This window comes from Aythya marila, assembly GCF_965140915.1.
Source record: "Aythya marila genome assembly, chromosome: 22".
Taxonomy (NCBI): domain Eukaryota; kingdom Metazoa; phylum Chordata; class Aves; order Anseriformes; family Anatidae; genus Aythya; species Aythya marila.
The window spans coordinates 3,560,994-3,588,977 of NC_139063.1; the positions used below are offsets into that span (position 1 = coordinate 3,560,994).

The following is a 27,984-nucleotide window of genomic DNA, read 5'->3' on the forward strand; positions in this document are numbered from 1 at the left end:
CGCGGGGCCGAGCTGTGCCCTGGGCCGGGCAAAGAGCCAAAGCCTGGGTTAAAAATACCCTAAAACCCCCTAAATCCACCCAAAAGCCCCGCCAAGCTCCTGCCCACGCAGCCCACGCGGGGCTCCCGCTGCGCTCGGTTCCTCCCCGGGGAAACTGAGGCACGGGTGGGCTCCGGGGGTGTCACCGCGCCTGTCCCCAGGGTCGCCCACCCTGTCCCGCGTGGGAGCCACCCCCTTTCGGAAACCCCCCCCCGTGTCCCACGCGTGTCCCCGGGTTTCCATTGAAAGGATTCACGCGGCTCACTCTCCCACTCGAGTTTTTTTTTGTGTTTTTTTTCCAGTTTGCCCAGCGGAGGGCTAATTGGGGCGGGGGGGTAAAGGGGGGGTCAGGCCTGACGCTCCCCGTCACGGCAGAGACCCCCCCGAGAGCAAGGACACGCGTGGGGCCACGGGGCGTGGGGCCACGGGGCGAGCCGTGAGGTCGGCGCTAGGACCCCGCGGACCCCCGGGCTCCCCCTCCCACCGCGGGGAACCCCCGGCCCACGTGGGCCCCCCGCCGGCTCGGCCAATGGGAGGTCGCCGGGGGAGGAGGGAGTGTCAGAGAGCCACGCCCAGTGGGAGGGAACGGCCAATGGGAGAGGAGGAGGCGTGGCCGAGGGCGATTGTTGTGACGGTGGGAACGGGGAGGGAGGGGGCGCGGGGAGGGGGGGAACACCGAGGGGAGGGGGCGCGGGGAGGGAGTGGGGGGGGCACCGGGGGAGGGACAGACGGACAGAGCCGGGGGGACGGACAGACGGACAGACGGACAGACGGGGGGGGGACCCCAGCTTGCCACGGGGTCCCGGGGACAGCCAGCCGGGGGGGGCACAGGTAGCAAAGCCCGTGGGGGGGGGACAAGGACAGACGGACAGGGCACGGGACGGACAGACAGCACGGGGCAGGGACAGACGGACAGCGAGGTGACGGGGGGGGGGCACCCGGGGGCACTGACGGCACCGTGGGGAAGGGGGAGAAAACCGGGACGCCCCTAATCCCAATCCCTAATCCCAATCCCTAATCCTAATCCCGCCCCCAAACCCAATCCTGGTCCCAATCCCAAATCCCAACCCCAAGTCCTCACCCTGATCCCAAACCCCATCCCGGTCCTGATCCCCATCCCAAATCCCCCTCCCAAACCCCCAATCCCAACCCTAAACCCCCATCCCAACCCCAAATCCCAATCCCCTCCCCGCAATGGGCTGCAGGCAGCACCGGGGTCCCTTTTGGGGCTGGGGGCCGGGGGGGCTTTGGGACCGACCCGCAGCCTCCCCCCGCTGCTCCTAGGGAGGCTCCAAGCCCCCCGGGGGGGCTGGGATGGGATCGGGGCGGCCGCACGCACCCAGCCACGAGGGCACCGGAGGAGCACCGAAGGTACGGGGACAGGGACGGGGCTGGGGAGGGGGGAAAAAAAAGGGGGGGAGAGATGAGGGAAATGGGGAGGGGGTGTCCCGGTGGCCCCCCCCCGTGCTGACACAGTTGGCAGGGAGGCGATCGTGCGACCTCGCTGCCTCTCCAGGGATTTGAAGCCGGGCCAAGCGGCGGCGGTGGAATTGTCACCGCAGCCAGCCGAGGAAACGCAGCGCCGGGGGGACGGGAGGGACACGGGAGGGACAGGAGCGGGACACCGAGGGGACAGGAGCAGGACACCAAGCAGGACGCCTCGCACCGGCCCCGCTTCTTGCCCCGCAGCCGGAGGCTCCCCAGACCCCGCGGAGCCGGGCACGGAGAGGGGACCGCGGGTCCTCGGTGTCCCCGCACACCGGGGGCCACCCCGGAGCCGTCCCCGTTGCCACCGTCCTCCGTCAGCCGTCGGAGCCCGATGAGCCGCCGAGGCCGAGCGTGACCCTATGCAGGCCAGGAAGAAATACCTGCTGGTGGCCTTCCTTGCCTCCTGGCTCCTGCTCTTCCTCCTCCTCCTCGGGGACCGCCTGCGCCGTTCGGCTTTCATTTCCCAGCCGAGAGCCGGGTCCCCGAGGCGCTGGCCCCGCTGGGCCGATCGCTCCCTCCTGGGAAGCTTCGCGGACCCCCAGGAGCTGCAGGACCGCGGGGCCCCCCCGCCGCCCTCACCCCGGCTGAACGCCTCGTCCCGGTGCCGCATGGAGACCTGCTTCGACCTCGGGCGCTGCCGGCGGCACGGCTTCAAGGTCTTCACCTACCCGCGGCAGCGCGGCCAGCCCGTGTCCGACAGCTACGGCAAGATCCTGGCCTCCCTCGAGCGCTCGCGCTACCACACGCGGCGCCCCGAGGAGGCCTGCCTCTTCGTGCTGCCCATCGACACCCTGGACCGCGACCGCCTCTCGGCCCGCTACGTCCCCGGCCTGGGCCAGGAGCTCGGCGCCTCCCCGCTGTGGAACGGGGGCCGCAACCACCTCGTCTTCAACCTCTACTCGGGCACCTGGCCCCACTACGGCGAGGAGCTGGGTTTTGACGTCGGGCAGGCCATGTTGGCCAAAGCCAGTTTTGATGCTGGGAGTTTCAGGCCCGGTTTCGACGTCTCCATCCCTCTCTTCCCCCGCGACCACCCGCAGCGGGGTGGGCAGGAGGGGAGGCTGCGGCACGGCGCGGTGCCCCCGAGGAAAAAATACCTGCTGGCCTTCAAGGGGAAGAGATACCTGACCGGCATCGGGTCCGGCACCAGGAACGCGCTGCACCACATCCACAACGGGAAGGACATCGTCTCCCTCACCACCTGCAAGCACGGCAAGGACTGGGAGAAGCACAAGGACGAGCGCTGCGACAAGGACAACGTGGACTACGAGAAGTGAGTGGGGTGGGGAAGGGGGTGGGAGGGTGAAAGGGGGGAGCCCTGCGGGTCTGGGGGGTGGGAAATGGGGAGAGAGGAGGATTTGGGGCTGTCCCCCCGCGTCCCGGCCTCGTCCCAGCCCCAAGCTCCCCCCTTGGGGACATCGGGGGAAATGTGCGGTGGCACCCACTGCAAAACGGGATGGGGACGCAAAGTTCGGCGAGTTTGTGGGGTCCCGGGACCGGGGAGCTGCACACCGGCTCCTCACCTCCCTGTCCCGCCCTCAGCCAGGGTGGTTTGGGTGGAAAAAAAGGGATTTGGGGCCAGGATGAGAGGTGAGGATAAGCAGGGAGGTCTCGGTCCTGCCACCCGGGGACATCCCGCGGCCACCCGACCCCGAGAGCAGATGGAAGGGCCGCGTGGGACATCATCCCCAAAGCGTCTTAGGAGGTGCCGGGAGGTAAAAGTGAAGCCGGGGCTGGGGGCACTGGGATTAGCCAGGGCTCTGGGGCCGCTCGGGTATCGCCTGGCCCCGACACGGCCCCGTCAGCCCCCGCCCTGGGGCTGTTTTTTGGGGACGGGGCACGGCAGCAGCGGAGCCGCTCGGAGGGGGACGTGGTGGGCGCCCGGCACGGCCCCGAACAAAACAAGGAAGCCCTGACGGCAAAAGTGCCCGGAAACCACAGCGGGGCACGAGCCAAATATTTCCATCGGGAGGTTTCGGCCCCGCAGCCCGGCCGGCGCCAGCCTCCCCGCCACGGCTGCCGGCCAAAAAGGATGCTCGGACCCCCCCCGGGATGCTCGGACCCCCCCAGGACACGTCCTGCTGGGTCCCCTCCGAGCGGGTGGCAGCGGGGTGGTCCCAAAAGGCGAGCGCTGGAGGTGCCTGGCCCTAAGGATGTCGCCGTCGGGGTTGTCACTGCTGTGGTTTCACGGGGTGTCTGGCCAGGATTTGGGGTGTTGGCGAGGCAGGGAGTGCCCCCCGGGATTTGGGGGATTTGGTGTCTGTAGGAGATGCAGGGATGATCCTACAGCAGTGGGTTTTGTTCCCAAATCTGCGTGCTGCTTTCCTGCGGGGATGCTCCAGGGTGCCCCAACACCCACTGAGGGGGGCTCATCCCCACGTCCCCACCACGGCCGGGTCTGGGAGACCTTTCCCTTGGGGCCCAGCCCCAATTTGTCCCCGCAGCCCCCCCGGCCAGGCCGTGTGTGTGTCCCCCATCCCCTCCGGGCAGGAACAGTCGGGGTCTGTCCCAGCTCCGTGTCAATATTGGATTTTCCGGTGCGGTCACCCCTCCCCAGCAGCACAGACGGGGCTTTCATCGCCTGGGGCCCTGCCGGCCCTTCTGTCCCCCCCCCATAAAAAAAAAATGCTGCCGGGGCAGGCAGGGCTGCTCCTGCCCTACAAGCCTGGGCACAGCGCAGGAATCACCGCGATTTTGGGCTCAGGGGTTTGGGTGCTGCGTTGTGGGGTGGCGTGGAGGGGGCTGTGCTCCCCCCCGGGTAACACCGGGGGTCTCCTGACCCCGCTCTTTGGGGTGAATTTGGCTCCTGGCTCTGCCACGGGTTCCCTTGGTGGGCACCCCCCAGGGCGCTGCAGCCCCACCAAGCCCAGCCCCGATCCATCCCAACCCCACAAGGATGGGTGCCCGGCCTCGTAGGGTGCCAACAAAACCCCGTGGGGTGCACGGGGGTGTGGGGGGCAGTGCCTGACCCCCCCCACGTCCCCCAAAAAGGTTCGACTACCAGGAGCTGCTGCACAACTCCACCTTCTGCATCGTGCCCCGCGGCCGGCGCCTGGGCTCCTTTCGCTTCCTGGAGGCGCTGCAGGTACTGGGGGGGCTCCGGGGGGGGGACATGGGACAAGGGACTCGTCTGTGGGGTCCCCGGGCTCTGTCCCAGCCCCTGTGGGGTCCCTCGCAGGCCGCCTGCATCCCCGTGCTGCTGAGCGATGGCTGGGAGCTGCCCTTCTCCGAGGTGATCGACTGGAGCAAAGCCGCCGTGGTGGGCAGTGAGAAGCTGCTCCTGCAGGTACCGGGGCCGGATCCTGCCCCGTGCTGGGCACCAGTTTTTTTTTGGGGGGGGCTGACCCCAGAGGTGGCGGAGGAGTCGCTGCTTTTGGGGTGTAAAAGCTCTGCAGTCAACTACCCCATCCTGTGTGGGGGTGCTGGGGGTCCTGTCCCAGCCCTGGGACATCTCCGCAAACCCTCGGGGGGGGTCCCAGGCCTGATCCTGCTCCACAGAGAGGGCTGTGGCCATGGCACTGGTTATGGGGGACCCCTTGGGACCATACGGAGGTCCTGGGGGGGGTTAAACCAGCCCTGCTCGCCCCACAGATCCCCTCCACCGTGCGCTGCATCCACCCGGAGCGCGTGCTGGCCCTGCAGCAGCAGACGCAGTTCCTGTGGGACGCCTACTTCTCCTCCGTCGACAAGATCGTGCACACCACGCTGGAGGTGAGCACAGCCCCACGGGGACCCCCCCAACTGGGTTATGGGGAACCCTTTGGGGCGCTGACGGCACCTCCCGGCCCCTCGCAGATCATCAAGGACCGGCTGCTCCCGCACCGCTCGCGGCCCCGCTTCCTCTGGAACGCGCCCCCCGGGGGGCTGCTGGCCCTGCCCGACTTCTCTACACACATCGGGGACTTCCCCTTTTATTACCTGCAGCACGGTAGGACCCCCATGGCGTCCCCCAAACCCCCCCGGCTGAGCACCATGGGCTTGGTGCGCGTCCTGACGCTTCTCCTCTGCCCCTGTCCGGCCCCACTCGCAGGCTCCAGCCCCTCTGACAAGTTCACGGCCTTCATCCGCGTCGTCTCGCCGCTGTCCCAGCCCGTCCTCAGGCTCATCCAGGCCGTCTCCAGGTCCCAGTACTGCGCCCAGGTGGGGGGAGATGGGGGATGGAGTAACGGGGGGCATGATGGGGCAGGTTCCCGGGGGCTGGGGTGGGATTTGGGTGGGATTGGGGTGGGAATGGGGGGGCTGACAGTGCTTGTGTCACCCTTGGGGACAAAGCTGCCCCCTCCTCGCGGTGCTGGGGCCACCCCTGGTTGCATCCTGGGTCCAAACCCTCGTGGGATGGTTTTGGGGTGGAAGAGGCGCAGCCCTACTGAGAGCTGAGCTGGAGCCGGTCCCGCTGCCGGATCTGGGGGGGGCTCAGCCCTGCGAACCCCAACACGTCCCAGGGGGGCAGCCCCGGGGAAACCCCCTCGTGGTGCCCCCCAGCCCTGCTTTTCCACCCCGCTGCAGATCCTGGTGCTGTGGAGCTGCGAGAATTCACCGCCACCGCTCGAGAAGTGGCCCCAAATCACCGTGCCCCTGAGCGTCATCGAGGGCAGGAGGGAGGTACGAGGAGCCGGGACGTGCGGGGAGCCGGGCACCCACCCGGGGGCACATCCCAAATTTAATTTCCCCCCCCTCTGTAGCCCAGCGACCGCTTCTTCCCTTACGCGGCCATCCGGACGGACGCGGTGCTCAGCCTGGATGAGCACAGCAGCCTCTCCACCAGCGAGGTGAGGCCGTGGGCACCGTGATCCCCGACCCCACAGAGCTGGATGAGCCCCGTGCTGAGAAAATGGGATGCTCAGCGGCCACCGTGGGGCTGACAGGGAGCCGTGCCCGCTGTCCCCGTGTCCCCACACCCAGGGGACCCCTCGGGGGGGACATTGGGGATGGCGATGGGTCCCTGTTGATGCCACCCCCTGTGCCAGGTGGATTTTGCCTTCGTGGTGTGGCGCAGCTTCCCCGAGCGCATCGTGGGCTTCCTGGCCTCCAGCCACTTCTGGGACGCCGAGCAGCAGCGCTGGGGCTACACCTCCCGCTGGACCAACGAGCTCTCCATCGTCCTCACCGCCGCCGCCTTCTACCACAGGTACCCCAGCGCACCGGGAGGCCGGGGGGAGCCCCACGAGCTTGAGGGGGGGGCACGGACACATCCTGCCCCCTCCTCGCCGCCTCCCCCAGGTATTATCACAGCCTCTTCACCGGGTACCTGCCCGCGGGGCTGCGCGAGCTGGCGGGGGGCCTGGCCGCCTGCGAGGACATCCTGATGAACGTCCTGGTGGCCGCCGTCACCAAGCTGCCGCCCATCAAGGTGGCCCAGAGGAAGCAGCACAAGGAGGCCGTGCCCCAGCAGCAGGTTAGGGGGCGAGGAGGGGGTGCTGAGACCCTCCCCAAACCGGGAGCAGAGCCCCTGAACCCCGCGCTTTTCCCCCCGCCCAGGTGAAGGGCACGGCGGCGAGCAGCAGCGGGGGTTTTTCGCAGCAGCAGGACTGCCTCAACCAGCTGGTGGACTGGTTCGGGTACATGCCCCTCGTGTCCTCCCAGCTGCGCCTCGACCCCGTGCTCTTCAAGGACCAGGTCTCCATCCTGCGCAAGAAATATCGCCACTTGGAGAGGCCCTGAGCCCCGCCGGGCACCCCGACCCCACCGCACGGACCTCAGGGGAGCAGCGGATCCCTCCCGGAGCGAGCGCTGGGGTGGCTGCCCACGGGGTTTTTACTTGGTATTGGGTTTTACCAGTACGATATAGGGCAGGGCAGGCACGGGGATGGATGCAGGGTGAGCGGAGCCCGGCTGGAGGCTGCGGGATGCGGGATGAGCCAGCTGTGCACGGTGGTGGCACAGCAGGGGACCCCAGTGCCACCATGCCCAGCACACTGGGGACATCCTCAGGGCTTGGTGGTGGTCGCTGCGTTCCCACTCATGGTCCCCAGGCAGTGGCAGCACCCAGGAGGCTGCGTTTGGGGCTGCCCTACACCAGCAGTGTCCCTGCTGGGTGCTGCAGAGGTGCCCGTGTCCCTGTGATTGTTTCGGGCACCGTCCCCACCCCACGAGCAGCAGGGAGGGGACAGCGAGTGCTTGAGCTTCCCAAAAGCAAACAGGGGAGCGATAAGAGGTGAGAGCAGGGCAAGCGTCCACCCTCCGCCCTCCCTCCCTCCCCAGGCTGGGACGGACCCCAAGCACCCAGGGGCTCCGCCCCAGGCGCCCCTCCACCCCCTTTTTTTTCCCCAAAGCGAAATAAAAGGGGTATTTCAGCTGCTTTTCCTGGCTGCACTGAAACTTTGAAAACCAAGGTGTCCCCCCCCCTCCCCATGCCGCCCTTCTCCGCAGCCCTGGCCCCGTCCTTGGTCCCGTCGCCCGCAGACCAAACCCCGCGGACACAAGGTCGCCCGTCGGCGGGGCCGTCCCCTGGTGGGGCACTCGCTTTGCTCTGCTTTATTGCCTCCTGCTAAGAGTTCGTGGGAGCAGGACGGGGGTGCCAGGGCTCGGGGGGCTCAGTCGCGGGGGGGCTGGCACTCGCGGCAGTCCCGCATGTCCTCGGAGTAGCTCTCGATCTGGATGGTGGTGGTGTGGAAGCGGAAGGCGCGCTGCAGCCGCGAGCTGGCCTCCTCCAGCACCTCCTGCGCGTTGGCGCCGGCGTCTGCAAGGAGTTTGGGGGGGTGTCAGGGGGCTGGGTGAGCCCCCAAATCCTTTTTTTTTTCCCCCCCCCACACACTCACTGATGGCGATGTGCACCGAGAGCAGCGGCTGCGCTGCCGTCAGCGCCCAGATGTGGAGGCTGTGCACGGCCTCCACGCCGCCCACCGCCAGCAGCGTCTCCCGCACGGCGTTGAAGTCCATGCCCCTGGGGGTGCCTGGGGGGGAGAACGGGGAGGGTGGGTGTCGGGCTCACGGCACCCATGGGTGGTTTTCACCACCCCGCCGGCCCCGGCGGGTCCCTACCCTCCATGAGGACGAGGAGGACGTCGCGGAGGATGGTGAGCGTTGTCCCCAGCACCAGGGCGGAGAAGAGGAAGGTGCAGATGGGATCCACATACTTGTACTCGGGCTGGGAGAGGCGGCAGAGGCTGAGATCTACCCCCTGAGTGCCACCCCCGGCCTCCAAATCCCCATCAGAATCCATCCCATCCATCTCCCCCCCGTGTGCAGCCAGGGATGGGCAAGCCACCATCCCCGTGTCCCCCTCCCGAGCGTCCCCTCGGCCCCCAGCACCTTAAAGAAGATGATGTAGGACGCCACGAGGACGCCGACGCTCTGCAGCAGGTCCCCCACCACGTGGACGAAGGCGGCGCGGACGCTGGCGTTGGGCTGCTCGCCCGGCGCTCCGTGCCCGTGCCCGTGCCCCGTCTGGTGCAGAGCCACCCCCATCCTGCGGGCAGGGTGGCAGTGACGTCCCCGGCCACCACGGGGGTCCCGTCCTGTCCCCCAGCACGTCGTACGTACACGATGTTGACGGCCACGGCGCAGGCGGAGGTGATGAGCATGACGCCGCCCTCGATCTCGTAGTCGGCCGAGAGCAGGCGCTGGGCCGCCAGGTACACCAGGACGCCCGTCACCACCCAGATGGAGAGCACGGACAGCAGGGCCCCCAGGATCTCTGCAGAGAGCCCCGCGTTGTCACCGCACCCCGGGGTGCCCCTACTGCACCGGGATGCTTCCCAATGGGGTTCCCGGGGGGGGGGCCGTGGTGTTACCTGCTCGGTGCCAGCCGAAATTCATGGTTTTGGTGGCGGGGCGGGAGGACACCCAGAGGGCGAAGAGGCTGATCATGACGCTGGCAAAGTCGGTCAGGAGGTGAGCAGCGTCCGTCAGGATGGCCAGGCTGTGCGCCAGGTACCCACCTGCGCTCACACAGAAGGGAAAAGAAGATCGGGGGGGTGGGGAGATCTTCCCCGCACTGAAGATCCCCACCCCGCACAAAAAGAGGGAAGAGATCAAGGGGAGACCCCCACCCGGACCCACACACAAACCAGATCACCCCAAACCCAAACGGGGCGCCCTGCCCGCTCCCAGCTTGCGCCCATTTCACAGATGGGGACGGGAGAGGCCACGCAGCCGCTCAGGGCACGACCACCCCATCCGGACCCCGCACCCGGCGCTCACCCACGGCTTCCCCCAGCATGAAGACGAGGCAGATGCCGGCGGCCACGTAGAGCTTCCTGCGCGCCCGCTGCTGCTGCCCGGGGTGGTCGGCGGCCCCCAACGCGTGGCAGTGGCGACGGCGCCGCGTGCCCAGCTCCAGGGCGGGCGCCTGGCCCCGCAGCGAGCCGTGCCCGTCCTCCTGCACCGTCCCCAGGTAGGACCTGTGGGGGGACGGGTGACAGCGGGGGGACAACGGGGCACCAGGAGGTGCTGGCGCTGGGCACAGCGGGGTGCCTGGGTGGAGGAACCGGGGGGATAGAGGGGATGCGCCGCCCTCCCTTCATGCTCAGTGCTGCTCCCCCCAGGTCAAAGGGCTTTTGGGGACGCCACGTGGGACCCCCAAGGGGAATGTGGGGGACACGTGCATGTCCCCAACCCGCAGGGCACCCCCTTACCCCGCTGCGCCCTCGGTCAGCAGGTGCCGCTTCTCCTCGCCGGCTGCCATCGGGGTTGGGGTTGGGGTTGGGGTTGGGGTCAGGATCGGGGCCGGTGACCCCGGTGGGTGCGTGGCGGGCGCTGGTGGCAGCCGGTGGCAGTCGGTGGCCTCGGTGGCGGCCGTGTGAAAGCGCCGGGGACTCGTGTGCAAAGCCAAGCCGGGGGAGGCAGGGCCAGGCCGGCTGCAAAGCGCCTGCCGCCGCCACCGCCTCGCCCCCCCTGGGGGGGCCCTGCCTCACCCTGCACCCTTGGGGGGGGGTCCCGGTGCCAGGGGGGCTGCTCTGAGCTGCTCCCCTCTAAGCACCCCAGGGTGCCCCAGGGGCTGTGTGTGGGGCAGGACCTGGCTGTGGTCACCCCAGGAGGATGGGGAGCCCCCCAACCCCCAAAGACAGCCCGGATCACCACTATGATAAGCCCTTGGCCGCCCTCCCGGGTTTAAATCCAGCTGGGTGGGTGAAGCTGGGGCCGTGCCCAGGGGGCAGGGTCGGATCTGCTGCCTGCCCCCCTCTGAGAGCAGCGTTAATTGCTCCGGGGCTAATTGCAATCAGGGCACAGCCCAGAGCACCGCTCCCTGTGCAGCCTCAGTTTCCCCTCGGGCAGGGGCTGAGCTCTGTTTGTGTTTCTGCAGGAGGAGCACGCCCCTGCCACGGCCTCGCAGCTGTGTGAGCTCAGCTGGCAGCTCAGGCTGGCCCCATTTTGGGGCTGGCACAGCCTGGACCACCCTCACCCCCGCCCCATGTTCCCAAACCCCGGTGAGCGCTGGCCCCGTGTGCCCCCATCGCCAGGGGATAAATCCGGCCCGGTGCTGACCCCTTAAAACCTCCAGGAGCACGGCCAGCACGGGATGCCAGCACTGCTGGAGGTGTCAATTAGGTGAAAATTAGGAGCTGGACCTGCCCTGGGAAACCCTCCCTCATCCCCAGAGCCCATCCCAGGACCTGTGAACCGAAAATGAGAGGCGAGAGGAAGGAAAAAAATGCCCAAAGCACTGGTTTTCTTTATAAAATACACAAAATTCAACCCCGTTACAATTATATACAAAACAAGGAACATATAAAACGTGCGGAATAATCCTTTGCACCCGTATAGAAAAGTGTCCTGTGCTGGAGCAGCCGTCGCCTCGCCGGGCAGCCAGCCCCCATCGGCGCGTCCCCAGGTCCCGTCGCCGGACATCCTGCGCCCACCGTGGCTACTGGGGGGCTGCGGGAGGGAGAGGGTGGTGGGAGGGTGCTGGGGAGGGATGGGAACCCCAATAAATCCTCCCCGTTCCCCCCTTTGTGTGGGGGTGCTCGTGGCGGGGGCTCCGCCATGAGGCCGGCACGGAGGTGGCCGTCCTTACCTGTCACCATCCTGCCGGGCGCTGAGTCCCCTTCTGTCTCTTCCTCCACCTCCTCGTAGAACTCCTCATCCTCCTCATCTGCAAAAGGGGCGGCCAAATGTCAGCGAGGGGCAGCTGCGGCGGGGCCCCGGCCGCTGGCTCCCGTGGTTTTTTTTTGGGGCTGGATTATTACCTGCTTCGAAGTCCAAGGCGCGGACGGCGTCGGCGAGGTGGTCCAGGCTCACCGAGAAGGCGTCCATGCTCTCGTAGCCTTGCTCGATTTTCTCCAGCCTGCCGCCTTTCGAGGCCTCCACGATCCTGTGGGGAGAGCACGGCCCTGATCCTACAGCCCCCGAGCATGGGACACCCCCGGGCAGGCTCGCGGTGCTCGCCCCGCTGCCAGATCCTGGCCCGGGGACAGGGCTGGGGAGCACCGAGGTCTCCAGTTTGGGCACTTACGTTTTAATGAGCTGCTTGGCGTTCTGTGGGAGCAAGAAAAAAGGTGAGGGTGTCAGAGCAGCACCGCCTGGGATGTCCCCGTGCCACCAGCACGTCCCCGTGCCACCGGGACCTGGCACCTCACGGGCGCCAAGGGGCTGTAGGGTCTCACCATGAGGAAGGTGGCCTCCCCGGTCTCCTCCATGGCCTGGATGGCCGTCTCCACCAGCCGGCTGGATTTCTCCAGCTGCTCCTTGTACTTGTGGATGAGGCCCTGCACGAAGCCCGTCTTGTCCTCCTGCTCGCGGCCGATGCGCCCCAGCAGCTCCGTCTTCTTCTCCTCCAGCAGCGCCACGAAGGCGTCGAAACGGGCGCACAGCTCCCGCTTGGCCGCCTCGCTGTTCTCCTGCGGGGACAAGGGACAGCCGTGGCCCTCCAGCCCCTGCGTGTCCCCTCCCCGTTGCCTCCTCTGTTCACTCTGGCTCCCCGCAGCACGCCGGGGTTTCGGGGGGCTCCTTTCCCCTGTCCCTCACCTCGGTGCTGCGGCAGGAGTCCTCCAGCTGGGAGATGATGGTCTGGATCCGGTCGTTGCCCGCCACCAGCATGGAGATGCAGTTGTTGAGCTCGCTCTGGGCAGGGACAGACGGACAGAAGCAGCTTGAACCCCATCCCCCAGGGACAGGGACCGCCGGGATGTCACGGTCCGTCCCCCATCCTGACGTGGGGACGGGCTGGGAGCCGGGGGGGGCATCGCTGTGTCCACAGCTCTAAATTTAGGGCTGTCTCCTGGCTGAAGTCAGCCTGATGGCTATTAATACCCCATGAGCACGTCCCAGAGCTATTTGTGGCCACCCTCAGCACATTGCCCGGAACCTGCCATGCCCCCCCATGGCCCCAGGTCCCCCCCAACCCCCTCCCCGTGGCACCTTTTGGCCCTGGAAGACGCTCTGCAGAGGGGCGACTTCGCAGTCCTTGTGGGCCCCGAAGACCTTGCACATGGAGCAGGTGGGGACCTCGCAGGTGACGCAGTAGATGTTGATCCGCTCGTCCTCGTGCTCCTTGCACATGGGGTGCTCCCCCTTCTTCAGGGGCCTGCTGGAGAGAGCAGAGCAGCCGTGGTGACGTCCCTGTCACACCGATGTCCCCATCACACCGATGTCCCCATCACACCGATGTCCCCATCATGGTGACATCCCCATCGAGGTGATGTTCCCACAGCAGTGACATCCCCACCGACGCTGCAGAGCCACCCCACAGTCGTGTCCCCTTGCGAGAGGCCAGATCCTGGCCTTTGTGCCTCTACAAGCCCAGTAAGCCCCAGTTTGCACCAGTCTGGCACTGGACACAGCAGCAGTCGGGGGCCACGCTCCAGGGATGCTGCACAAGCGCCTAATTTTAGAGCAGCGCTGCTGGCATGTGTCCTTATCACCCGACGTGTGACCAGAGCGGGGGCTCCAGGGAGGGTGACATCAGTTGAGTCACCAGTGGGGGTTTTTTAGCCAATTCCCCCCCCCCCCGGGGCCGCAGCCACCTGCCACGTGCCATCCGTCCCCGTCCCCATGGCACTGGAACAATATTGACAGTGGCGCAGGGGACCGGGGAGCTGAGCCCCTGCGTTTGGGTCCCTCAAAAAGACGTCACCCCCCTCCTTGCCCCCCCCCCCCCATGCTGTAACCCTGCTGCTGAGCGATGCCTTTACCCAGCAGGGTCCCCCCCTGACTGTCCCCCTGTCCCTTATCAGCTCCCCGCTGTCACCAGCAGAGCCTGGATTTGTCCCTCACGCCCCTTATCTCCAACTGAAAGCCTCAGCTGCAGAGTGCCAGAGGGGGGGCAGGACTTGTTCCTCCGCCACCCCCCCAGGGTCCCAGTGCCCCCAGTGAGCCACCAGACCACAGACCCGAACGGCATGGGAGATTTGGGTTGGGAGATGGAGATTTGGGTTAGGAGATGAAGATTTGGGTTGGGGCACGAGGAGGTGGCTCTGGGGATGAAGATGGTGGGGGAGCACCAAGCCGGCCCCCCCATTTTCAGCAGAATCGCCTCCCACATGCTATGCCGGGCTCTGTGGCACTGCTGTCCCCGTGTCCCCGTGGGACCAACCTGGAGCACTCCTGCTTGTAGATGTCGATGATGTTCTCCACCAGCAGGTTCCTCTGCAGCCCGTAGACGCCGTGGCGGTCCAGCAGCACCTCGTGGCGGCACGAGGGGCATCGGAACCGGCCCCCCGGGATGATGCTGCCCCGGCTCTGCCAGCAGGGGTTGGCAGCCTGAAGGGGGACAAGGACAACGGGGGGGTCCTCAGGTGTCCCCGCAGAGCATCCCGGAGCAGGGGAGGGGGTCTGGGGGTGGTGGGGGGGTCCCCATCTCACCTGGAAGACGTCGTTGGCGCACTTGCGGCAGAGGTTGTGCTGGCAGGGCAGGATCACCACGGGCTTGCTGAACATCTCCAGGCAGATGGGGCAGAGCAGCTGCTTCTCCAGGCTCTCCATGGGGCTGCCATCCCGCAGGATGCTGGGCTGGAAATCCATCCTACGCGGCACCTCGTCGGAGCAGCCCCCGCTTCTGCCGCCGGCGCCCCTCGCGCGGCTTTTTATCACTCGCTCGGCGTCACGTGGAGCCCAAAAATCTGCCGGGCGGCTCGGGTGTCCGGCGAGGCGCTGCCACCTGTCACATGGCGGTGACAATCGGGGCGCAAGGCCGGCGGTAAACAAGCCGGGGACAGGCTGTCCGCGTGGCCCGGCCGCCCGTGCTGGGGGGCAGCGGGGCCCCGTGGGGGGGTAGAAGGTGGGACTCGGTCCTACGGGGGGTTTAGGGTGAGGAATGGGCAACACCGAGCTGGCAGAGTGGTTTGTGTGGAGCATCTGTGTTTGTACCCGTAAAATGTGAGCGCTTTTGGGGTGCTGAGCACAAACAGGGTGGGTGGGGGGCTTTCTGGGTGGATGGCAGCACCGTGCTCGGTGTGTGCAGCCCCCTCTGCACACAGGGCTTCTCTGCACCCCAAAATGTATGTGGCAGCCCATGGGGAGCTCCCCAAGGCCGGCAGCACGGTGCTGGCACAACCTGCATGTGGCCTGCCGTGCCCTGTGCTTGTTTGCAAAACCTGACCCAGAAACCGCGGCAGGAGAACAGCGGCAGCGCGAAACCCTCCGGAGCTGCCCCAGCTGGGAGCGGCCCCGATCACATTGCCCGGCGGTAAACAGGGTGTTCTTCCAAACCCCAACACCGGTGCACAGGGAGACCTGTAAATATTAGCAGCTGCATGAGGAGAGCGGGTAATTATAGCGCCTTGGCCGCGGGTCACAGGGGACGGGGTGGGACGGGGTGGCTGCTCTGCAGCCCACAGAGTCCCTGGGCAGGAGGTGCTGCGAGTGCCAGCACTGCTGGAGGCTGTAGGGATGTGTGTGGGGTGCAGGGGTGTAGGGGTGCACAGGGTACAGGGGTGCACGGGTACCTGTGTATAGGGTGCACAGGTGCTTGGGTTCAAAGGTGCATGGGTTTAGGGGGTCAGGGGTAGCTGGGGGTGTGTGGGTGCACAGCTGGACAAGCACAGGGGTGCAGGGGTACCTGTGTACAGGGTGCACGGGTGTTTGTGTATGTGGGGACATGAGTTTAGGGGTTCAGGGGTAGCTGGGGGTGTGTGGGTGCACAGGTACAGGGGTGCCTGAATATATGGGTGCAAGGACACATGGCCGTGTGGTACGGGTGTACATGGGTGCGCGGGCATGCAGGGTGTGTAGGTACACGGATGCACAGGTACAGGGTGCAGGTGCCCATGGGTGCACAGGTACACGGGCACACTCGTGCACAGAGGTGTAGGGGCACACGGGTACACTCGTGCACATAGGTACAGGGGTACATGGGTGCAAGGGGCCCTGTTTTCACCGCAGCCAGCCCCCCTCCAGGGGCAGGGCAGCCTCAGGGCTGTTTTGGGTGCTCCTTCCGGACAGGCTCACATGTCAACCAAGTGACTGTGCAGGCACCGGCCAAGCACATCTTGCAAAATTGTCCCCGTTTCGGCACTTGGGGCTCTTCCAGGGAGGTGTGTGCTTAGAAGCAGGGCTGGCCAGGCACACGGCGGGGTTGGCCACCGGACATGCACCCGTGCCCACATCCAAAAGCTGGCCCTGCCCAAGGCTGGCATTGATTAATTAATTGCTCCTGGACTCGATTAAGGGGATTCACGGCAGAGGACGGGTTTTAATGCCTTAATCAGCTTCCAAACCCTACAAGGGGCTCGTTGGCCCCTAATTGGCTTGGGGCAGCTTAGGCAGGGCTGTGGGGCACTAATCACCACTGGGCTCGTTACCAATTAACCAGGGAGTGATGGGGGAGCTCTGCTCTATGGGAGCACACCCGAAGGGCCCCCAGGGGCTCCTCGCAGGACCCCCACAAGCAGCAGCCCCACCGCACCCCAACACCCTCAAGGGGGCTGTGGGACCCCAACCATAGGAAACCCACAGAGATAGGGGAGAACGGGGCACAGAGAGGGGGGACAACCCCCAGCCAGCAGCTCCACACACAGCTAGGGCGCCACAAAAGGCGCGGGGGACCCCGTTATTTATTGATTAACGCCGGGCGATGGGTTAATTAATGACACGACGGATTAATTAATGACCGAGGCGGCCGGGGGCGGCGCGAGGGGCGGGCCCTAAGATGGCCGCCGAGGGGGCGGGCCCTAAGATGGCGGCCGGGGGCGGGCCCTATAATGGCGGCCGGGCGGCGGCAGCGCGGCAGCGCTGAGGTAACGCGGGGGCCGCGTCCCCCTCTGTCATAGAGGGGGAATGGCCGCGGGGTTCGGGGCTCCCCGGGTGGGTTTGGAGGCGGCGGTCTCCGCCTCAGGTGTGTGCGTGGAGCCCCGCCGTGAAGGGTTCGGCTACCGGCGCGGCGGGCAGGGCCCTACGGGGCCGCTTCCCTTCAGGCCCCGGTGCTGGGGGTCGGGGGGACGGGGCCGCTCCGTGGGCAGCCCCGGGGCTGGGGCGCTTTGTGCTCGGTGAGCACCGTGGGGGTGTCCCCGGGGAGGTTTTTGGCCGCTGGTGAGGTCGCAGAGCCCTGAACCCCCCCCGTGGCAGCGGCCCTGGCTCCCTGCAAGCGCTGGCTGCAGGGCTTTGAGGAGAGCTTGGAGGTGTCCGCGGTAGTGTTGCCCTGAGACTGATGATACCTGTCTTTCTCTCTCTTTTTCTCTTTTTTTTTTTTCTTTGTTTGTTTTGTTTTCCCTCCAAAAAAATAGTACCTAAAACACTGGAAATACTTGAAAGATCCCTACTAATAACAGGCTCTTTTGATGTGGTCCTTACTGCCTGGTTTACTGACGTAGCAAATTACACTTATCACTGGCATTCTTGCAAGCCATTTCTGACACCCTAACTGTGATATTTTTTCCTTGCATTTCGTTCTGTTCGACCAGTGATACTTGGCCAGACGATTTTTTTCTGTCTATAGGCAATGTCCCATTTCGGTCTGTTTGTATGGAGGTGGTGCTGGTGTGTTTTGGTTTGTAATCCTCGAGGGAAGTGCTCAGGGAGGCTCATAGACCTGTGGCAGTGTTTGGGGTCTTTTTTCCTCTTTGTGTGTGTCTTGTTTTCCTTACAGAGCAATATACTTGTTTTTGCTGAAATCCTTATCCTGTTGAGCAAAACTGCAAGTTAGGTGCTGGGCACAAGCTTCTGTAATAAGTTGCTCTTTCACTTTTTTTGTAACAATAGAGTTCATACAGATGAGACCTCTTGGAACATCATAGTAATGTTAAAAGTCTGTGAAGTCTCCTCTTGTCTTAGTACCAGAGGAAACAAATTATTACATTCTAACAGAAATATTTATCTATGCAATCGTCTTGAAAGACAGCTTTATTTAAATCTGTTACTCCTCAACCACAGGCTTGAACTAGAACCTCGTCTCTGCTATCCCAGGCGTGGATGGAGAGCATGGTAGAGTGCTGTTACTCACGTAGACACTCACAAAGGACACTGAGAGAAAGGAGTAGGAGAGTACGTGATAATCCTGTCTCAGCACAGTACAATTCTAGGCTTGAATTGTTGCCTTCCTGAAAACTGAGCTGTATTTTAAATCTTAACAATCCCACCAAAATGATGCGCTGTTAGCTAGCCCTTAAGAGGTCCAGGTTTACGGAATAACTTCTGAAATATTCTAGCACTTGAACGCAGCGTTATGTTCTGTGCGATGCCCAGAGGTGCTGCCCTGTTAATTGAGGGGTATCGATAGACCTCATATTGCCACGCCATATGGGGGAAAATGCAGCTCAGTTCTTGTGCATAAGTTATAGTTCTGTGGGTTTTTCCCCCTTCCCCAGAACCCTTGATCTTGAAGATGGTGAGTAGCCAGCCTAAGTACGATCTAATACGGGAGGTTGGTCGTGGCAGTTATGGTGTGGTGTACGAAGCAGTCGTCAGGAAGACCTCTGCCCGGGTCGCTGTGAAAAAGATTCGGTGCCATGCTCCAGAGAACGTGGAACTAGCTCTGCGTGAGTTCTGGGCACTTAGCAGTATCAAGAGCCAGCATCCCAACGTCATTCATCTGGAGGAGTGCATCTTGCAGAAAGATGGCATGGTGCAGAAGATGTCCCATGGCTCCAGTTCCTCCCTTTACTTACAGGTACATGAAGCTGAGGTAACGGGGTGGAAGTGCTTAATATGGATGTGCAGCTGGGAGGGAAGGAGATGGGTAGCTAAGACTCCTTTTGAGGTATTCTTAGTTAGGAGAGGGTGTTTCCATGTTGATGACACCCAAGAACTACTTTACGTCTTCAAAAGAGCGTATGTATTGAACAATCATCTGTATCTTTTTAATTTGAAGCCATGCCACTCTCAAAGACTCCAGGATGTGCTTTGCTAATTTGAGGAAACACTGCAGATAAAAATACAGGGGAGGTGCAGGGAGGTGATGGAAGTCCCGCTGCAGGGTTAACGAGTCGTACTGGTGTCTTGAGACAGAGCTCTGAAGAATTTCTTAATGTCGGATGTCCTTGGAGGGGAAGTAGCTGTCTGATTTCTTAAAGAATTTTAAGTGTTGGCTTCCTAAATAATAAGCAATTGCTGCAGTACATGGAGCTGTTTAAAATTCTTTTCGGTAAATAACTTGATGTCTTCAAAGAGAAGCAAAGGTACAGTAAATAGTGGAGTAGAGGAATAAATATTGCTTTTCCCCTGTGTGGCTATTAAAAGCAGAGTTGCCTTAGAGTTTGAAGGCACGTGCTTCAGGAAGAAGTACTCAAGTGTATTTCAAGGGAGAACCTTGAAATCTCATCTGATTCATTCCCTTGTCAGGGATCTGCCCCAAACTTTAAGTCAACCCCTGTCAGAAACTTGTCTATTTGGTTTAAAAAGTCAGTAGTAGCCTGCTACGTGTGTTATCCATAGTTGGCTTTTATCGTTTTGGTTTTTATTGTTGTTCTTGCATGTCTGGCACAGGGCCTTTTGTTACTGGACATTCATTTGACAGCACTTCACGGCTGTCCAGATCCCGTTGTGCTGGGTGCTGTACGAGCCTGAGAAAGGATTCTTGCCTTTGTGAACTTGCCATAGCTCAGTTGTTGTTACTGGCTGGCTTTCACGAAGGGATTAGGGTAAAATAACGCTGCTCAGCTCAGAGAGGAGAAATCAGTGCCTTAGTGCCTAGTTGGTAGTGGATCCCTGAGATACGGCACGAAACTCGCAGACAGCTGAACAGGGGGAGTTGAAAAAAGGGGGTTTTGAGGGGAAGGCTGCAGGGTGGAGCTGCGAGATGGGGGAGAGCTTCCAGGGCACCTGCAGCACTGGTTTCTGCTGGTGGTAATGCAGGGTGTAGAGCTCGTGTGTGCATGGGGCACAAGTGCTGCAGGTTGTTTTCCTCTCCAGAGAGCAGAGAAGGGCAAAGGGCAGGGCTGAGCCGGGCTGGCTTTATAATAGCATGTGCTAAAATAGAGAACCCCAGATCTCCTGCGGCGTGCCCTCCCCTCTCCCTGCCCCAGGTGCTATTATGTTACAGAGCTGGGCCCCTGCAGTGGGCAGGGGGTGTCGGTGTCCCCTGCAGTGCTCTGGGGCAGGTCCTAAATGGGTGTCAGCTCGGCCAAATGGATTTAGTGAGACCTGGGGACTGGCTCGGTGTCCCTGTGCTGCCAGGTCTGGGGTGGGTTTTGCTGTCCCGATGCTCTGAGCCAAAATTCGAGTCCTGCTTCTGTGAGCCCACGTGGAGGGAGGAGCTGGGTGTTGGTGTGCTCCTGGTGAGGAGGCTCCTGTGCTGCGGTTCCTCAATCTCCCTGCTACAGACGGAGCCCTGAATACAGTTTTTGAGTTTTAACATGGAGTTATTCCTAAGTAAGTCTGGTTTGAGTACTAGCCATGCTTGTAATTAGAGATAGCTATAATTTGCTACTAATTTTGCTCTTGAATGGAAAACACTGCTTTTCGAGACATTTTAGAATCCTTTTTCTAAATATTAATAGCTACCTTAATTTTCTGGCAGCCCGTAGCAGCTGCATTTGGTTTAGTAAACATCAGTTTGCTCCTAACAAATAATGGCAAGTCTGACAGCTGCCTCAGAGGAGCTGGAAGGGCAAATGTGTAGCTGTGTAAACAGGGTTAGCAGAAGTGATTGCTGGCTTACTCCTAGAAGTAGCTGCTGGAGTCACTCAGTGCTTGTGTCCTAGGAGCTAGCTGGTGAGTAGTGGTGGTGAGGAAGGTGTTTCTTGCAGCAGCTGTTTGGTTGTGCCCGTAGGTTAGTGTTCTCCTGAGCTATGAGATCCTTTACCAACACTTTGTAGGATGCATTCACGTGTAAGGGATGGAGAGCAGGCTTTAAAAACCTATCGTGGTGCTGCAGGGGACAAACAGAGCCCGCTGGTGCTGTGCAGGGGTTACTCGGAGCTGTGTTTGTACACGAGGCTGTTAGCAAAATGGGTGGGACAGGCTTCGTAGGGGTGGGACGCTGCCCAGCTGGAACAGATGGGAGTGAAACAGCCGCTTGGTATCTCTCAAAATACTCTTATCGGGGTCTAGCTCCAGTTTCTGGGCAGCAGGGAGAGCTTGATATGCTTCGTGCACACACAAATAAAGAGGCTGTCAAATACTTTGTGATTTTTTTTTTTCTTTTAAATCATAAGCTTCGCATCCACTTTTATTTTTACCAGTCACAGTATCTTACTCTCTTGATTGCCAAGAGGAAGATCCAAAACTCACGCATTATTTTTCCATCATATCTTTAGATTCTGGTGCTCGTCAGGTAGTTATGACGCTTCTCTTCCTTGTTGCAGCTTGTAGAGACCTCGTTAAAAGGGGAGATAGTCTTTGACCCCAGGAGCGCTTATTACCTATGGTTTGTGATGGATTTCTGTGATGGAGGGGATATGAACGAGTACCTGTTGTCCCGAAAGCCGAACCGCAAGACCAACACCAGTTTCATGCTTCAGCTCAGCAGCGCCCTGGCTTTCCTGCACAAAAACCAAATCATTCATCGTGATCTCAAACCCGACAATATTCTGATATCCCAGAGCAGGATGGATGCTAGTGACTTGGAGCCCACGCTGAAAGTGGCCGATTTTGGGCTGAGCAAGGTGTGTTCGGCTTCGGGCCAGAACCCCGAGGAACCAGTCAATGTAAATAAGTGTTTCCTATCGACCGCCTGTGGGACTGACTTCTATATGGCCCCCGAAGTCTGGGAAGGACACTACACTGCCAAAGCAGACATTTTCGCCCTGGGGATCATAATCTGGGCGATGCTAGAAAGAATCACGTTCATAGACACCGAAACAAAGAAAGAACTCCTGGGGAGTTACGTCAAGCAGGGGACAGCGATCGTGCCTGTTGGGGAGGCGCTTCTAGAGAACCCTAAAATGGAGCTGCTCATCCCCGTAAAGAAAAAATCCATGAACGCTCGCATGAAGCAGCTGATTAAGGAGATGCTGGCTGCCAACCCGCAGGACCGTCCCGATGCTTTCGAGCTGGAGCTGCGATTAGTCAACATAGCTTTTAAAGACAGCAGCTGGGAGACGTGACCCGCCGAGCAGCCCCGTCTCCTGGTAGAGCTGCTGCTGGCCTGACCCACGGCGCGACTTGGTGGCAGTCAAAGAAACGAGCCTGGTCTCAAACCTGCGGGTTTAGTTCTGACAATTTTGGGGTTTCATAAACTATCCGAATGCGGGTCGGCCCTTGTGTTAGCGCCGCGTCGATGTGTATATTGCCAGGATGTCATACGGAGTGTGAGATGTGACCATGTTCGTTTGTGTACGTTGGCAGTGGGATGTCTTAAGGGCTGAGAGTTGGTTTCCAGCCATATCTCAGAGTATTTCCTACATTCCAGTTTCCTACGTCAGTATTAGGAACTCTCACGGGAGAAGAGGTTTGCATGCTGGCAGTGCAAATCCTCAGGCTTTGTAAAGTGACTCTGTGTATATATTTATGTCCACGAGTGACTGGGAGCGTGTGCCTGTAAGCGTGTTGTTGCATTCCATGGAGAAATGGCACTTCTCTTAAATTATTTGCTGTGGGTCTGAATGATTGGGGTCTGCTAGGAAACCGGCTGAGGAAGGCGGGTGAGAAGCATCCCTTCTTCTCCAGTCCTGGGTAACTTTATTATTTATTTTTGTTAAAGATAGGGTCTGAGACTTGACTTTGTAGACAAAATACAATGCAAGGGTATCAGCAGCTTTAAAAGTGCTGAGGTGGTCGCGTTTAGCACTTCCAGCCTAATGAGCTCATCACTGCGGGAGTCAAATTACAAGTGTATGCAATCAGGTGCTGGCATGGCAGCTAGCTCATTAATCATTCAATTCTGCTTTCCCCTACTAATCAAATACTTTATTAATCCATTAATCTACAGCTTCACGACGTGCTCCCTCCTTTAAACTAGAATCTGGTAGCAAACTGAGTGGTTCCAATAGAGTTTACATGTGAAAAGGCAAATCCCTGATGAGGGAATCCAGCAGCATAAAGCAGTTCTCTAAAAATTCTCCAAAATACTGGTTATGGCACAGTTTCCTTGTGAATTGGATCTGCTACTGGTCGTGGTTTCCCTTTCTGGTGCTGCCTGTAACCTGGTAGTGATGAGGAGACAAAGGGGTGGCTGTCTTGAACACCCCAAATACAGGAGAAAACCCTGAGTGATCAGTGAAAGGCATCTCAGGTTTGTGCAGCAACCTTGGCCAGTCTTGAAGAGGAGGAAAACAAATCCAAAAAAGTAATATTTAAAGCCACAGCCAGTCGGATAGGAGGCTTTGGAGCAGCTGGAAGGCTGCTTATCCCCTCTCGTACTGCACAGGAGCATATTCACGTGCTCAGATGTTTCATTTCCACTACCTGACACTGCAGGCCAGACAGAAGCTGCTTTGTGCTGGTACAAGACCTTTTTCTTTTGGCTGCGGGAGCATGACCTTTCCCATCAATCTGACCTTTTGAAAATGTAGTCTTAAAAAAAAAAAAAAAGCGGCAGTTTCCATTAAAGCTGCAGCAAAGGTTGTTTTTTCTTAGTAAAATCAATCTAATTTTTTTTTTTCTTAAACCTTACCTGAAAACTGCCATGAAAACTGGAACTCTGCCCAGGGTGAGTAAGCAGCAAAACCAACACATTGATGGGAAAAGCAAAGGTTTCTGGTTCTGCCAGACCTCTGAGGCCTGACAGACTGCAGCAGGGAGTTCTTACCTGCGAGTCTTGCCTGCTGCTCGTGATCCTGGTGGCAGCAGTTACCTCAGGGTCCTTAGAGGTTAATTCTTCTTGGTTTGCATCACTGAACAGTGATGCTCAGACAAATTTTCACTGTCTTGAAGTAAAACAATACTTAGGGTCTGGTTGAACTTTCCGAAGTGGCTTTGGGAGGGTGGTGCTATGTAACACCGAGGTGTTTGGGGCCAGCAGAGCGCTTCATGCCTGAGCTGGCAGGGATGGAGGTGAGTGCATTGTGCTGAGGGTACAGCCTCCTGCCTGCACAGACGTCCCTGCAGGGAGCTTTGTGTGCAAAGGAAGACTGGGAGCCTCTCTGAGTGATGGGTGATGAGGAGAGCTCTGTTCCCATGTTCTAGAAGTGGAGGTCTGCTCATTCCCCTTATTAACTGGGTTCGGTGCAGCTGGAGGCAGCTTGTTAGGAGGAAAGCAAACCCCTTGCTCTCTGTGCTAACACCTCCACAGCACTCACATCCCAGCGCGGTCATTCAGGGAGGCTGCGTAAAGCTGAGGGTGGACAACAGTAGACAACATTTCATGGCAAACTTCTAAAAATGCATCAACTTCCTCCTCTCTCCTGCCCACCCGGCAGAATCAGCTCAGAATTCAGCTCTGTTAATCTCACAGTATGAATCTACTCCAGAGTAATAGTCCTTACCTGTAAGGCGCTTTGCAAATCATTTGATTCTCCTCGAGCACTTCAAAGGATGAGCACTGAGCGTGCTGCCTGCCTGCGGTGCAGAAATGAGTGCTAACAAATGCACAAAAAATTTGTTTTTTGACTCCCAAAGGATGTGTTTGCACTGATTGCCACTTTAAAGGGTGGGGGTACCTGAAATCCCTCTCATGGTGCTTAGCCTTGCTGTTGGGTGACCCTGAGCGTTTCCTTGGCTCATCGAATGGAAGTCCCTGAGGTTTGTGTTCTGTTTTTTTGTTGTCTGAGGTCTTTGTTTTCGAACCTTTGGTACAGCAAACTGTTGTAGCAGCTACAGAACTACTCACCAGCGTGACACAAAGTCAAGATACTCTTCGGCACTCAGAAAAGGTTTTTTTTCGAATCTTTCTTTAAAAATTGTAAAATATATTTTGTGCAGAATTTATAATGGGGGAGATGATTGTGTAATTTATTAAGTTCCTGACTTTTTTTTTTGAAATAAAACCTGGATTTCGATGACGCTTTTGAACTCTCTCCTGAGAAATGGCTTTCCTTTCGGTCAGCACCACGTCACCTAGCTGCCAGGTGACAGAAAGGTTTCCTTGCTCTGCTAGGATCCTAGTGAGCTGTAGGAGTACTCGAGGTGACTTCAGGGTGGAGAAGATGCTGGGCTGGCCAGGAGCTGTGCTCCGTGTGTGGGTAGCGGGGCTCTGGCAGGTACGTGAGGTGCTGCTGGAGGACTTGTTGGAGCCCGGCCCTGCTGGAAGTGCCAGCAGCTGGCTCCTGGGCCAGCTGAGATGAGCCCTGGCCACGTGGAGCCTTCTGCTGAGCCTCCTAAGAATCAAAGCGCTGCTCTGCTGGGTGTGCTGCTGCCTTTTATAAGATGGGATTAAAGAGAGAAGAAGTCTTGCAGCCGCTGCGTGCTTGGAGCTGTTACCACAAGCAGAGTGAGTACCACCCTGGGCCCTATGGAAATCTCGGGCAGGCTCTGGCTGCCCTGTTACTGGTGTGACTGGATTTGGGGCTGTGAATAGAGGCTGCTGCTTTCCTGGGCGCTGCTGCTGCTCCTCCCTCTGAAGCAAGCCTTCACCCTGCAGGGAATGGGGGCTGGAATAGGAAACCCTCACCCAGAGAACCCCCAGCTGTTCCTTGGTGGGTGAGCCCCGTTCTTCCCCTCCCCAGCACGCTGCAAACCCCATGCAGGGAGCTGAGGGCTGGTAGCAGTGTCCCCTGGCACGTTTTCCTCCTGTGTTTGGGGTCTGGACTGTTTAACCCAGCCTGGTTTTGTTGGGAGCTGGTGCCAGGGCTGTGCGGGTGGCTGCTGGGGCTGACCCAGCTGTAAATGGTGTCCTGAAGACCACAAGGTGCTGGCATCCCGCTGGTCTCACCTGCCCTGAGAAACCTTAGAAATAAAGGTGAGGAAATGCGATTCCTTATACGTGATACAAGAGGCTGAGGTCGTTTGCATGCTTTTAATTAGAAATGCTCCAGAACAAAGGGCTGTGCAGGCTGGGAGTGGGACTAGCACAAACTGGAGCTGCTGTAAATCATCCTGTCCTCCTGTTTTTACCCCACCAGTAGCCTCGTGGATGTTGCTGTGCTTGCACCGTCGCCTGGAGTTCTGTGTTCCCTGGTGCTGCAGCCAGGCAGGTCCCCGCCTGGCCAGGAGCTGTGGTTAAATCTGTAAGTCAGCACAGGCGTTGCAAAAGAGAGAGGGTTTGGGATTTACGTTTTCTTTCCCATTAAGGGATAAGCACCTTAAAGGATCAGCACCTTAATTAAAGGAGAGAGCTGCACCTCTGGTTAGCTCTAAGACCGGTGACTTTAAATACAGACACAAGCTAAATCCCTCCCCCATAAAATGGAGAAAAGCAAACCTACACACTTGAAATATGCCTAGCGCATGGAAAACAGAAATTAAAATCTCTGAAGAAACGCTGTTACAGACCCTGGAAGTTAAATAAAGCTGCGTGTCAGTTAAATAACCCAACCCCTGCTTTATTTTGCTCGTTTTGCAGAGTGCAGAGTCCTCAGGCAGGGTTTGGCCGGGAGCTCCCCGCTCCGTAGCGAGCTGCTGTTTGTGTTTGGTGCCCTGTGCTCGTTCAAACACCGCTGTCCTTCGTGCCAGCCAACTGCAGCCCCCGCTGCAGCTCCAGCGTTGTGTTGTGGTGGAGATAAGGCCCTGCAGAGCTGCCTGCCCCTTGGCAGGATGCCCTCGCTCTGAAGCAACGTCTCTCTCCTTCGTGCAGTGCCTGAGCACTCGGGTGGACTCTGGACTGCAGGCAGCACGGGGAGAAGCTGCAGGGCTTTGCCCCTCGCTGCACTGTCACCCAAATCCTCTCTGGGATCCATCGTGAAGTGTTCTCAGTCCTCACTGGCAGCCTGTGCTGTGAGCCCCAGAAGCAGAGCCCCTCAGAGAGCTCGTTACAAGTTTTTAAACGTAAATTGTTGTTTGTTGGCAGCTCAGGAACTGCTGAGCACTGGCTGGGTTTCGTTTCCTTTTTGCTCAGGAGCGGTTCATGCAAAGTGCTGGCTATTCTTACACGCAGTTGAGGAAGAGGGATCTGTCACAGGCTGTCCGGGGTGCCTGCACTGTGTTTGGGGAAGGTTGGGAGGTCAAAATCCCAGCCTGAGCTGCTGCTGCTTCTCCCCTCTGACCACCAGAGCTGTGAGATTTGGGGGCACGGAGGAGCTGAGCGACCCCAGAGATCAGCCAGCAGCCCCAGTGCCTCGCTGCAAGAGGAGCCAGGGCCCAGGTGATGTTCTCCTCTTCGAGTCCCTTTGTTCCCAGATGAGTTTCCAGATTATCTGGGTGCCTGGAGCAGGAACAGTTCCTGAGGGATCTGGGCCCCGTGGGCTGAGCTTGGAGGTGGCGAATTGGGGCTGTGGCTGCCACAGGCCTGGGGAGGAGGAGGAGGAAGGCAACCTCCCTTTGGTGCCTCTCATAAATCCTACTCCTTTCAAATGCTTTAACCAGGTGATGTATGCTGGGTTTGGGTGCTAGAGGCCGTGGCTGATGTGCTTTGCATTTCTTGAAGTGGGTGAAGGGAGCAGCAGCGTTAGAATTGGAAGTGCTCTGGGGTTTGAAATGAAAACAACACAAAAATGTCCATGGGTCCTTCGCAGCAGGTGGAGGATTCAGCCCAGCCACTTGGATTTTGGAGACCCCTCCATCGTGGTAACCTTCCCTCTCTCAACCTGCATCCATGGCCCAAATACTGACTTTTTTTTTTTGCTTCCCAGGCTGGCATAGACACAGCGAGGCCAGCCTCTCCCTGCAGCCTGGTTTGGAGCCCTGCCCGCCAGCAGGGCACGAACACCTGCGTGAGGCTCCGTGTCCTCTCCTGCGCCCGACCGCTCTCTAGTTCCTACTTGCACGAACTTGTGGGTGGCTGCCTTAGACGAGGTGTTGGTTTCAGATTTATTTATGCCCATTTGAGCCCTTGATATTTTTAAACTCGTATAGCAGGCCTTCCACTCCTGCTCCGTCCCAGAGACACGTTGGTGCATCTCCAGCCCTCTGGCTCGCGGCCATACAGCCTTCAGCCTGCCAGCTCGTTGGGGCTGCTCTCCCCTCTGGTATTTACATGGGCCTCAGCCCAGAAAGGGCTTCTGCGGGCTGGGAAAGTGAACTGGCAAGTAGCAACAGATGGCGATGTTATCAGCTCCCTCAGCCACGTCTGCACCTGGTCCCAGCGGTGGCGAAGTGATTTGCAAAGGAGAAACGCATCTGGAGAGGTGACTGAGGGCACCTCGAGCCCTCACCTCGAGCCCTGACCTCCAT

At 60.0% G+C, this 27,984-nt stretch overlaps 4 protein-coding genes across 6 annotated transcripts; 2 read left to right on the top strand and 2 right to left on the bottom strand.

The window, feature by feature from the left end:
- Positions 1-936: 936 nt before the first annotated feature.
- EXTL1 (exostosin like glycosyltransferase 1) lies at positions 937-7,825 on the top strand. The gene is made up of 12 exons (XM_082777448.1): positions 937-1,410; positions 1,729-2,800; positions 4,519-4,612; positions 4,706-4,813; positions 5,119-5,238; positions 5,323-5,455; positions 5,558-5,667; positions 6,034-6,129; positions 6,210-6,296; positions 6,495-6,655; positions 6,748-6,922; positions 7,006-7,825. The coding sequence occupies exons 2-12, from the start codon at positions 1,887-1,889 to the stop codon at positions 7,186-7,188; spliced, it is 2,181 nt and encodes a 726-aa protein (XP_082633574.1). The 5' UTR covers positions 937-1,410; positions 1,729-1,886; the 3' UTR covers positions 7,189-7,825.
- A 132-nt stretch (positions 7,826-7,957) lies between these two features.
- SLC30A2 (solute carrier family 30 member 2) lies at positions 7,958-10,252 on the bottom strand. The gene is made up of 8 exons (XM_082777452.1): positions 10,104-10,252; positions 9,670-9,869; positions 9,261-9,407; positions 9,010-9,163; positions 8,779-8,935; positions 8,509-8,614; positions 8,286-8,420; positions 7,958-8,206 (listed from the first exon to the last, which is right to left on the bottom strand). The coding sequence occupies exons 1-8, from the start codon at positions 10,151-10,153 to the stop codon at positions 8,061-8,063; spliced, it is 1,095 nt and encodes a 364-aa protein (XP_082633578.1). The 5' UTR covers positions 10,154-10,252; the 3' UTR covers positions 7,958-8,060.
- An 868-nt stretch (positions 10,253-11,120) lies between these two features.
- Positions 11,121-14,471, bottom strand: TRIM63 (tripartite motif containing 63). 2 transcript variants are annotated; one of them, XM_082777453.1, is made up of 9 exons: positions 14,269-14,471; positions 14,000-14,166; positions 12,826-12,994; positions 12,433-12,528; positions 12,072-12,305; positions 11,921-11,943; positions 11,655-11,779; positions 11,483-11,560; positions 11,121-11,373 (listed from the first exon to the last, which is right to left on the bottom strand). In XM_082777453.1, the coding sequence occupies exons 1-9, from the start codon at positions 14,425-14,427 to the stop codon at positions 11,333-11,335; spliced, it is 1,092 nt and encodes a 363-aa protein (XP_082633579.1). In that variant the 5' UTR covers positions 14,428-14,471; the 3' UTR covers positions 11,121-11,332. The 2 variants fall into 2 exon arrangements, with proteins under 2 accessions (XP_082633579.1, XP_082633580.1); XM_082777454.1 differs by having other exon boundaries at positions 11,121-11,343; positions 14,269-14,470.
- Positions 14,472-16,599: 2,128 nt separating this feature from the next.
- PDIK1L (PDLIM1 interacting kinase 1 like) lies at positions 16,600-27,968 on the top strand. 2 transcript variants are annotated; one of them, XM_082777459.1, is made up of 3 exons: positions 16,600-16,640; positions 18,207-18,508; positions 21,144-27,968. In XM_082777459.1, the coding sequence occupies exons 2-3, from the start codon at positions 18,224-18,226 to the stop codon at positions 21,882-21,884; spliced, it is 1,026 nt and encodes a 341-aa protein (XP_082633585.1). In that variant the 5' UTR covers positions 16,600-16,640; positions 18,207-18,223; the 3' UTR covers positions 21,885-27,968. The 2 variants fall into 2 exon arrangements, with proteins under 2 accessions (XP_082633585.1, XP_082633584.1); XM_082777458.1 differs by having other exon boundaries at positions 16,613-16,640; positions 17,127-18,508.
- Positions 27,969-27,984: the final 16 nt, after the last annotated feature.